The sequence below is a fragment of the Giraffa tippelskirchi genome, chromosome 2 (genome assembly GCF_054371585.1).
Source record: "Giraffa tippelskirchi isolate mGirTip1 chromosome 2, T2T-mGirTip1v1.2.pri, whole genome shotgun sequence".
Lineage (NCBI taxonomy): Eukaryota > Metazoa > Chordata > Mammalia > Artiodactyla > Giraffidae > Giraffa > Giraffa tippelskirchi.
The window spans coordinates 84629956-84642111 of NC_137276.1; the positions used below are offsets into that span (position 1 = coordinate 84629956).

The 12156-nt window shown below is 39.3% G+C and overlaps 1 protein-coding gene across 1 annotated transcript in view; it reads left to right on the plus strand.

The window, feature by feature from the left end:
• Positions 1–11573, plus strand: part of TM4SF18 (transmembrane 4 L six family member 18) — a 44025-nt gene extending 32452 nt beyond the window's left edge. The window contains exons 6-8 of the mRNA XM_081573911.1: positions 6463–6605; positions 10358–10538; positions 11308–11573. Coding sequence (XP_081430037.1) covers positions 6463–6605; positions 10358–10538; positions 11308–11322 — 339 coding nt within the window. The 3' untranslated portion in view covers positions 11323–11573. The remainder of the gene's footprint in view (positions 1–6462; positions 6606–10357; positions 10539–11307) is intronic.
• Positions 11574–12156: the final 583 nt, after the last annotated feature.

Below are 12156 nucleotides of genomic sequence, written 5' to 3' on the forward strand. Positions count from 1 at the left end.
AGCGCCATCTTGAGGGGCCTGACTGTACAATAGCCAAAAGAAAAAAGACTTAGACAAGAGCAGTTGGGAGGATGCTAGCCACAAATGGGGCACAATCACATTTCTGTACAGTCATACTTACAGGGCTTACAATCTGACATTTGGCCATCTACAAAAGCAAGAACTGACATTTGCATGCCGCCATGGGCAGAAAGCCAAGCCAAGTTTTGAGGACACAAAACAAGAGACAATCAGGAAAGCAATACCTATTTTGGGGAGGGAAAGGATCAATAACCAATTTGGGGACTTCCCTGTTGGTACAGTGGCTAAGACTTTGAGGTCCCAATGCAGGAAGCCTGGGTTTGATCCCTGGTCGGGGAACTAGATCCCACGTGCTGCAATGAAGACCAAGGATCCCGTGTGCCGCAACTAAAACCCAGCATGGCTAAATAAATAAATAAAAATAAATAGTTTTTAAAAATAACCAATGAATACGCCAAAACCAAATTGTAATCAGAGTCACAATCTCAAAAACTAATTCTTACAAATGCTTTTCTCCTGCCAGTCTGAATCTGGAAAGAAATGGATCTTTATCATCTTCGTCCAACTGGCCCACCCAGGTAGAGATCTAAGAAACTAACTCAGCAAGAATTCTTCTGCCAGCTTATGTCAGAGGTCTAGGGTCTCTGACTGCAACCTCAGGATTGAGCAGGGTGTCCTCAGGAGATGGCACTCCATGGTGGGTGACAGAAACTGTAAGAAAGAAAAGAAGTTTTCCTCCACTTTTTAGGGTCCCTAACTAGGTCTGAAAATTAAACTGACAAAGACAAGTTGAGAAAAGCATACAGATTTTATAGAATATTTCTGTGTTTTGGTGAGACTTCCACAGGAGTCTACACAAAAGAATGAAGACCCAAAGTTAAGACCAGAGTAGGAAGCTTCTGTACCTTTTAGACAAAGAAACAACAATCAACTTGCAAAGAATTGGCAGGTCAGAGGGGTTTGGGCTAGGAGTACTAAATGGTGAAAAAGTAACTTGGAAAGTAAGGTTTAGTTTAACAAGGTTTACGCAGATTTCTTAGCCCCAAATTTCCAGTCTGGTTGTAGGAATGTCTTCCTTCCTCCTGGTGCAGGGAGGGTACTTTTCATATGGGAGTTTTATGACCTGTTTCAACGAAGAAGAGTGAAAAGGTGGGGGAGGTAAGACAGAGTGAACCTCCTGCTTCTGCTGTTTCCTCAAACTCCTTCAGCTTAAGATATTAATATGCCAAGATGCCATACATTGGAGCAGCATGACTTGAACCCCATGAACTTCTTGGTTGCTATCATTTCCTCTGTGGAGTGTCATTTTCTGCCAATATTCTGTGGGTCATTATCTTTGGAAAACAAATCTTGGCCAAATAAGAACACTTGAAATAATAGATAATATTTAGATTATATTGTTCACTTTTCAAATAATTTTTATATGCATTCTATCCTTTAATTTTTGAACTAGCCCTAGGTGCTATAACCATCTGCATCATCTACGTTTTATAGAAAATTAAACTGTGACTCAGAGAGAGTCTTATTCCCACTTTATTTTGAGGCTACTTTGATTGTGCAATTGTATCCTCTCATTAGAGTGTAATCTATACATGTATACATATATATATATATATATATATATATATATATATTATGCTATGGTTGCAACTTCCCCAAATGAGAAAGTTCTCCACTTACCCTTTCAGCAAACTGCTTAAGGCTACATTTGGTAAATAAGGAACTCAGTCTTTTGAAAACATCCTTCTTCCTCTTTCAAAGATGGCTTTGATGAGTAGGTAATATTTTTTTTACAAAGTATAACAGAAATCTACTGCAAAAATAACTATTTATTTCATCTTATGAGGAGGCAAAACTTTATTATAATCAATATGACAAACATAATTTAAAAGAGCTTTCATCCTATGTGAAGCTGCCAATGAGATCACTAATATCAAATAGGGAAACAAAACATAATTGTTCTTTCTTTCTTTCATTTTTAAAATACTTTTTCTTGATTTTCCATAATTATCACATATCAATGTTCAGTTCAGTTCAGTCGCTCAGTCGTGTCTGATTCTGCGATCCCATGGACTGCAGCATGCCAGGCCTCCCTGTCCATCGCCAACTCCCAGAGTTTACCCAAACTCATGTCCATTGAGTCAGTGATGCCATCCAACCATCTCATTCTCTGTCATCCCCTTCTCCTCCTGCCTTCAATCTTTCCCAGCATCAGGGTCTTTTCCAATGAGTCAGCTCTTCACATCAGATGGCCAAAATATTGGAGTTTCAGCTTCAACATCAGTCCTTCCAATGAACACCCAGGACTGATCTCCTTTAAGATGGGCTGGTTGGATCTCCTTGCAGTCCAAGTGACTCTCAAGAGTCTCCTCCAACACCACAGTTCAAAAGCATCAATTCTTCAGCGCTCAGCTTTCTTTATAGTCCAACTCTCACATCCATACATGACTACTGGAAAAACCATAGCCTTGACTAGATGGACCTTTGTTGGCAAAGTAATGTCTCTGTGTTTTAATATGCTGTCTAGGTTGGTCATAACTTTCCTTCCAAGGAGTAAGCGTCTTTTAATTTCATAGCTACAGTCATCATCTGCAGTGATTTTGGAGCCCCCCAAAAATAAAGTCAGCCACTGTTTCCCCATGTATCTGCCATGAAGTGATGGGACCAGATGCCATGATCTTAGTTTTCTGAATGTTGAGCTTTAAGCCAACTTTTTCACTCTCCTCTTTCACTTTCATCAAGAGGCTCTTAAGTTCTTCTTCACTTTCTGCCATAAGGGTAGTGTCATCTGCATAACTGAGGTTATTGATATCAATGTTACATTCATCAAATAATTCTAAACAAAGAAATATAATTTGAGATAAATTTTGTTCCAAAAATCACAGGTTTTTTCTTCTCATTTTTAATGATCTCAGCTTTTGAATTTATCAACTGGCTTCTCTATGTTTTTGTTTGGCCATCTTACTCTCACATGAAATCAACATTTTTAAAACTAAATTAAATTTTCTCCCTAACCAAACTACATTTCTTGGCATCCCAGTTTCTGTCTCTTTTTTATTCAAGTCCCAAACTTTGGAATTTTTTTCATCCCACCTCTAGCTACTCATTGCCTCTTTAATGTCTTTCCATCCAGTGCATGTCTTTGTCAACACGACTTGAAGTTTTCTCCACATAGAATTCTTCTTTGGGGCTCACTCACTTCTGGTTGTTAGGCTACCCTTGTTATAAAAAGTTTCCAAAATAATTTATTGGCTCATGTCACTTCCTTGCCCAAAAGCTAATTCTATGGCTTGTTGGGAAAAGGGCTATTCCAGGTCTATGTGCTAAGTTGCTTCAGTCGTGTCTGACTCTTTGCGACCCCATGATCTATAGCCCACCAAGTTCCTCTGTCCATAGGATTCTCCAGGCAAGAATACTGGAGTGGATAGCCATTCCCTTCTCCAGGGAATCTTCCAAACCCAGGGATCAAACTCACATCTCCTGCAATGGCAGGTGGATTCTTTACCCCTAGTGCCACCTTCCAAGTCTAGGGATAACTTGTGCCAGAAAGCAAGGATATGCTCAAGAATGACAGGCATATGTCCAAGGGCACAGGGATTGACTTGAAGGGATGTTCCCACTGGTCATATGTGGGCCATTTGAGCACCTAAAATAATAACAATTATGAGTATAACACAATGAATTAGAAAATCCACGAGTCCACAATAAAGCAGAAAGAGAGAGGCAGAGAAGAGAAACAAGAAATAGAAGTTCTTCTGTGCAGAAAAATGATAACTTACAAATGTATGAAAAATGATAGAATTAGAAAGCAGGATTGGGCTTCTCTGGTGGCTCAGACGATAAAGAATATGTCTGCAATGTGGGAGACCTGGGTTCGATTCCTGGGTTGGGAAGGTCCCCTGGAGGAGGACATGTTAACCCACTCCAGGATTCTTGCCTGGAAAATCCCCATGGGCAGAGGAGCCTGGTGGGCTCTAGTCCATGTGGTTGCAAAGAGTCAGACAAAACTGAGCGATGAAGCACAGCACATAATACAACCACTGGTTATGATAATTGGCAATCAGTGAGTATGAGGATCAGTAGATGCCAAATCCATCCATTGAAATGTCTTTTGGGAACAAGATATGACAGTATCTAAGTACTAGCTTGCAAATTACTTCCTAATTGCAAAGTAGAAAATATCCATTTATAGATCCAAAGGACACCACTTTAACCAAAAGATCAAATTTAGCATCATCAGTAGCAGTGAGAGGCCCATAATGGACACACACAGATCAAGTGTTCTTGCCAAAATGTTTCATCCAAGTCCAGTTGTGAAGAAACAATCAGAAAATCCCTAAATGTGAGACTTTCTACAAGAAAACTGGCTGGGACTCTTAAAAAATAATTGAATATCCTGAAAGAAAAAAAGTCAGTATGAATAGTATAGATTAAAGGAAATTAAAGAGATGTAGCCTTGTGCATAAACCTTCATTGGCTCCTGTACAAAAAAGTCAAAACCAATTGCAGAGTAATAGAATATATTTTGGAGAAGGCAATGGCACCCCACTCCAGTACTCTTGCCTGGAAAATCCCATGGATGGAGGAGCCTGGTAGGCTACAGTCCATGGGGTCGCTAAGAGTCGGACACGACTGAGTGACTTCACTTTCACTTTTCCCTTTCATGCACTGGAGAAGGAAATGGCAACCCACTCCAGTATTCTTGCCTGGAGAATCCCAGGGACGGCAGAGCCTGGTGGGCTGCCGTCCATGGGGTCGCACAGAGTCGGACACGACTGAAGCGACTTAGCAGCAGCAGCAGCAGCAGCAGAATATATTTATTCTTGGAAGATAAGTACTGGTGTTTAGGGATGAGATATCCCAATACCTGCAACCTATTTTCAAATGGTTAAGCAACAAAAATGTAATAAATGTATATTTAGATAAATAATTGATGTGTGTATAGATGTACATATACCTACAGAGAAGGAGGGAGGAAGAGCAAGCAAAAACGGTAGATGTCACAAGAGGTGAATTTAAGTAAAGGGTAGTATACTTTCAACTTCTGTGTAAACTTGAAAAATTTTTAATGAAAAGTTGTGGGAGGAGAGAAGCCACTTGCCCAGAAGGATGAAGTCTGATCTCCTTGATCCAGCATCCAAGGCTGTCTTTTGCCTGGATCTCTAAGCCGCGTTCACTTTATAAGTTGGATCATGTCCTATTGACCCTGTTTTCTCAGTATCAGCACGATACCCATTTGGTCTTCATAAACTTCTCCCCTCTACTCCTCTGCAGGAATTCCTTCTTATTCTTTTTACTGGAGTATAATTACTTTACAATGTTGTGTTAGTTTCTGCTATACAATGAAGTGAATCAGCTGTATATATACACATATATCCCCACCCTCTTGAGCCTACCTCAGCACCCCCATCCCACCCTCTAGGTTATCACAGAGTACCAAGCTGAGCTCCCTATACTTTATAGTACGTTCCCACTAGCTATCTATTTTATATATGGAATGTTACTCAGCCATAAAAAGGAACAAAATTAGGTCATTTGTAGAGATGTGGAATTCCGTTTTAGATTAGACCAACCTACTTAATCTCACAACTTAGCTTGTATAGATCTATCAGTGAACATTGCTCATTCTTTCTACTCAAATGCAAACACTCTGCTCCCCATCAATCCATTCTCACTTGAGTATAAATATGACCATATAGGCTAACACCTGCTATTTCCCTGCATATTCCTGTATGTGAAGATATTCAATTATGATCTAAAGAGAAATAAAAAGATCATAACTTTTGATTCTTAGAGAATCCACCATACCTAGGAAATAATGTCTTCAATAAAGAAGTATAGATTGATTGATACACATCCCTTCATTGTATTCATGTATGAGTTGATCATTATTTTGATATCAAACTTCCAGAAAAAAAGGAAGAAATTCAGTAAATTGACTAATTTTCTCTGTGACATGCCAAGGAAATTAGGCTAACACCTGCTATTTCCCTGCATAGTACTGTATGTGAAGATATTCAGTTATCATCTTCTTAAGAGAAAAACAAGGATCATAACTTTTGATTCTTAGAGAACCCACCTTACCTAAGAAATAACATGTCTTCAATAAAGAAGTATAGATTGATTGATCACATCTCTTCATTGTATTCATGTATGAATTGATCATTATTTTGATACCAAACTTCCAGAAAAAAAGAAAGGAAGAAATTTGGTAAATTAACTAATTTTCTCTGTGACATGCCAAGGAAAAAAATCATTTAAAAACTTACTTTTCAGATCAAGTGGGTTTGGATTAAATGTTTCTGTTTTTCTGTGGACATCGGTATCGCACAGACTGCAATAGGCTTGGATGAGTAGGGGAAGGTTACCTATCTGACCATTTGCTTACAATATCCTCTTATCTCATTCTATGGCACTAACCTCCTTCTATGTTTAATTTAGACACTGCTGTCGATGATCTTTTCTGCTCTTGGAACTGCTTTCTCTGGATACTGCCTGGTCATATCTGCTCTGGGCCTTCTTCAAGGTCCGTATTGCCGTACCCTTGATGGCTGGGAATATGCCTTTGAAGGCACTGCAGGACGGTAAGGAATAATTCCCTGATTTGGGAGGATATCTGAAAGTCAGAAACACCTGACTTCATGCTCATACTCACTTTCTGTGATCACTTTGTGTTTACCTTAGTCCAGAATTTTCTTAATAGTTTACTGATATTCTGACCAATTTGTTCCTACATAGATCATTGTTTATATATATTTTTTTCTTCCAGTCTTTTAATGCAACATGCATGACAGTACATTAAGGCTGTCATGAGCATTTCCAGATGAAAGCCATGTTTCTGCTCTATTGCAGAACAGCTTCATGGTTATTGTAGTCTGGCAATTGCTGGAGCTTTGGGGATCTAAGTTGTTCTGAGAAGTCAGTCTTGTTTTGTGGCCAAAGCACATTGGACATGTAGACTCTTACAGATGTAAAATGGCTTGGCTGGGAGAGCATCATAGTGCCCTCGAATGGTGCCATCTGGGGCTATACCATCAGGAGCCACACAGAGATAGAACAAGGCAGGATGGGCAGCAAAGTGCAGTCTGAGATCCAAGGACAGAGTAGGTGCAAGAGTTTGTGGAAGCAGTCAGGAGCTTACTGAGTGTGTCCTAAAGAAGAGTCCAAGGGGTGGTCTTGCTCTGAAGGCTGGTAGTTCAGTCAGGTGCTGAGGGACCCAAGCCTGGATTACCGAATGTGGCACACCAGCATTGTACTGGACTCATAGGCCCTTCAGCTCAAGGAGAAGAAGGGCCCAGACAGAGATACAGGAGAGATCCACTGAATCTCTCCCATCTCATTCTGTGCTCAGAATTCTAAAGGAATAAATGAGGGAGAGTCTGTACCTTTCTTTGGGGAATGTACACTTTCTTCTCAATTCCCCATGACTGGCTCTATTGTTCAGCCTCATCCATGGCGCTGCCCTGGTGGTCCAGTGACTAAGAATCCACCTTCCAGTGCAGGAAGAGCCCATAGTTGCTTTTATTCTAAAGCTTCCACAAGATGCCACATGTGTGAGCAGAGCTCTCCTTCAGGTCCGAGAACCTAGAAAATTATTTCAGGTTTTTTCTGAACACTTGGAGGAGACACTCCTTTGGGACTGAAGGGGCTCAGGAAAGAGGGCCTTAATGTAGAATGTCCCACTGGGTACAAAGAGTCATTTTTTATGCTGTCAACCCTTAAACTTTTCCCCACCACCAAACCAAATAAGGCTCCAATTTCAATGCAAAAGTTGCCCAAATCAGTTCTTTTTTTAATATTTATGTTTATTTTATGTATTTTTTGGTTGTGCCAGGTCTTAGTTGTGCCTTGCAGGATCGTTGATCTTCATCGCAGCTTGTGGTATCACTACTGGGCCCCCTGCGTTAGGAGCTTGGAGTCTTAGCCACAGGACCACCAGAGAAGTTCCTCCCCAGATTGGCTATTTATATGTACATTTAGTCAACAAATATTTATTAAGCACCTACTATGTCCAGACCTTGGATTAGGTGCTAGAGAATCAAAAATAAATCACACAGGTTCACTTCCCTCTAGAAACTCACACAAACCTAAGAGAACATTCTGCTGAGATGACAACCTTAAAACGTACATTTCCCTTGGAGCACAGGGCTTCTCCCCATCTCCTACTTACAAACTGTATGGCCTTAGACAAATGTCTGGATATCTCTGAGACTCTGTAAACCAGAGGTAATAATCATTTCACATAATTGAAAATTAAACAGAAGTAAAGCACAAATTAAATGTAATAATCTCTCAATGCATCAAGTTTTATTATTAAAATCATGGCTTTGCATAACCTTCTTTACCACATGATGTCTTCCATCTGCTAAGTGGTGGGAAAGTTCAGCCATTGGTTCAGCCTCTGGCATCCTGACCAGTGAGGGTCCTGAATCAGTCTCATTCAACAAGCATTTGTTGATCTTTGCAATGTGCCAAGCACTGCCTTAGGCCTTAGATGTGCCTGTTCAGAGATGGGTAAATCACTACAGTATTCTCACAGTACACTATTTCGTGAGGAACTAGATACACAGATATAGCTATGGATATATTTATAACACAATGAAGTAAATGCTGTGTTAAACTGTGTATAGAGATTGTGGAGAAAATGAACATCAGGGCAAACCTCTCTGTTGCTTCCCAGACCCTGCTAGTGCACTCATGCCTCATTCTATTTATACAAGGAAAATAAATAGAACCATATCCTAGGATAAAAATAGAAATCTTGCAAGTCATCTTCCTTTAAGGTGTTGGATGATCTGTGCAAAGGATAGACTGGGAACAGTCTAGAGAAAGGATCTTGAAGTGATTATCTTTCCTGGTAACTGAGATTGAACTAGGATTAGGAGGGTGTATGAAGTGGCTCTTGGGAAATGATCACAGGAAATTACATCTGCATCGTGCTTTATAGATTCCAAAGCATTTCTACGTTCCTCTCTTCAAATATTCACAATAACCCTAGGGCTAGGTATTTTATACCCATTGTCCACATCAAAGAGGTAAAATCCCTAGCCCTAGATCCTACAGATCCAGGAATTCTGAGTCCATATTCAGTACTGCTTGCCACTTGAGACATCCATTAGCAATATTAAGAAATTTTAAAGAGTGCCTCTGAATGTCCCAGAACATAGAGAAAAGGAAATGAAGAAAGGGAAGAAGGAAAGTTACGTGCCACTTGGCTAGCACCAAGGTTGCCTGAATTGCTGCTTTGGGAAAAATCATCTTGCTATTAACAAGATATTTACAAACAACTCTGTCCTGTAATTGGACTTGATTGTTTTTCTTCAGGGGATTTTTTAAAAAAATTTTTTGAGGCAATCAGTTTTTATTTCAATTTAGTTCGACAAAGAAAGTGTCACATTTGGAGAAATGCTAATGGCCATAACTGACCTGGAAGTGGGCAAAAGTCAGTCAGGATAATTCAGCATGGTTTTAAGATTACCTTAAAGTGAAGGTGATTTAATCCTCAGAATCCTATGCTTAGCTAGACAAATCAAACCTCTGGGTCTTTTGCATTTTCCCTTCATAATCTCAATCTTCTTAAAAGCTGCAGAACATACAGTGGATGCCAGATCAGCAGCATCACCTGAGAACTTAGAAACACAAAATCTCCAGTCCCATCCAAACCTTCTGAATCTGAAGTTCTGGGCTGGGGCCCAGGAATCTGCATTTTCACAAGCCTTCCAGATAATCAATGTATGATCAAATTTGCACTTTTCCAGTGGCTCAGCAAGAACCTGCCTGTAATGCAGGAGACACAAGAGACTCGGGTTCAATCCCTGGGTTGGAAAGATCCCCTGGAGAAGGAAATGGCATCCACTTCAGTATTCTTGCCTGGGAAATCCCATGGAGAGTGGAGCCTGGCAGGATACAGTCCATGGGGTCGCAAAGAGTCAGACACAACTGAGCACGCATGCATACATGCTCAAATTTAAGAACCACTGTTATAAAGGGCTTTGGGACAGAGTATAGGCATAACTAGCACCATTTCTCTTTGCTGTTTTACTCCCTGTTATTTTATATCCAATGCTAACTCAGCCCTGTCCCTGAGAGCCTGGGCTAACTTCAGGCTCCTAGGAAATGGTCACTCTCTGCCTCTCTTGGTGTTGACATGTGCAACTTCTCATTGCTGTTGAATTCTTCAGTATGCATCTTGCCTCTTAAGTGAATTAGAATTGTCTGAGGCAAGCGTGTTCACAATAAACATAGCCCAGTGCTGTGCATACCACATGTTCAATATTTATCCAAGTCTTTAAGCTTGGCCACACGTCATGTTGACCAACTCCTTCTTCTCTCTCAGTTTTCTTACAGATTCCAGAGAATGGATTCAGTGCCTGGAACCCGCACACGTAGTGGAATGGAACATCATCTTATTTTCTATTCTCATAGCTCTCAGTGGACTTCAAGTGATCATCTGCCTCATTAGAGTGGTCATTCAGTTGTCCAAGACCCTCTGTGGAACCTATTCAGTCATCATCCAGGTAACAGACCCCCACTGGCACCTGTACCTCCTCCTTTACCTCCACTGTCCAGGATTCAATGTGTCTTGCTGGAAGACTTTTTGGAATTGCATCATTTTCCTTCCATTGCTACTGCCCTTATCTTTACTCAGCCTCTAATATCTCAATTTTTTCTTATATTCCAGTGTGTCTGTTGGCTTGTCTAAATGGACTGAACCAAAGGAATAATTGTAAAATCATCTTCTGTGTTCCATGGTGAAAACAACACAAGTGTTTTGAATGAGCAACATTTCTATGTAGCAATAATTCAAAGCTCAAAGAAATCTGACCATTCATTGAGAATGTCCCTGTTGATAAAATTGTTGAAGGCTCACAACCTAATCCCAGTGAAGTAACTTCTCTTTTGAATGCTGTTACATTCAGCTATTCATAATAATCTTTCTTTATTATGGAGTTATTAGTGAGTGGTTTTGAAGAAGGGAAATATGTCTTTATCCTATTGAAATGAGAGTACTTCTGTTTCCTCTGCTAAAATGTTAATGCTAATTTAATTTTGGTTGAAACTGCTAAAACTACTCAGCAAGTTCAGACTAAAGAGAAATCAAGAATGAGACATCTTGCATCTTGTTTAACAACATATAATGGTTAATACCTTTTCTAGCAATTTCAAATAGATATTTTCCTATTCTATCACGTTTAGAATATAAACTATAAGTTTAAGTTGCTACCTGGATTATGGATCATTAATCAAGTCAAGTTTACTCACTTTGTTTTTCTTTATTTTTTACAGCCTGGAATCATTTGAATAAGGACAAGGATGTTTTTCTTTATCAAGATATGCCATCTACCTATGTCTTCTGAATGGACTTGAGAGTCATCTTCAAGTGATGTTTTATTTCCTCTGGATAGTGTTTGCTGTCCTCACTGGAATGCTGTCCTTCCTTTTAAAAATTTTTTCAAAGCTATATGTGTCAGGATCTTCAGAAATGTTCATACCTTTTTGATCAAACAAAATCAAATAAATCCAACTTCAATAAACTTCACTCTGAAAATAAATAAGAATACAAGATAAAACTTTATGCAAACACATATATTGGAACATTATTTAATATTCTGGAAAATTAGAAATACCCAGAAAATCGAACTTTATGGAAAGGATTAAATAAAGCATGGTACATTCTTTGTAATATTATGTAAAATGACGTTTTAAAGATAATGAGTACTAGGGCCTTCCCTGGTGGTCCAGTGGTTAAGACTCCAAGCTCCCAGTGCAGGGGGCAAGGGTTTGATGCCTGGTTGGAGAACTAGGATCCCACACACATTGCATGGGGCAGCCAAAAAAATTAAAAAATTAATAAAGATTATGAGTTGTACTAGTGAAAAAGCAGGTTACAAATTTATATTTACAGTATAAGCATAACTATCAAAAACAAACAAAACCAAACAATCAAAATATAGGATACTAGATTGATTTACACAAAAATGTCAGCTGTGGTTGATTTGGGTCACAGGTGACCCTTCCTACTCTTCTATATTTTCCATGTTTTCTTTATTACTTTTTACTATTAAATACTTTTAAAAAAACATTTTTACTATAAAATTTCTGCTATTTTTCCAAACTTTAAAGGAATATGCTTTT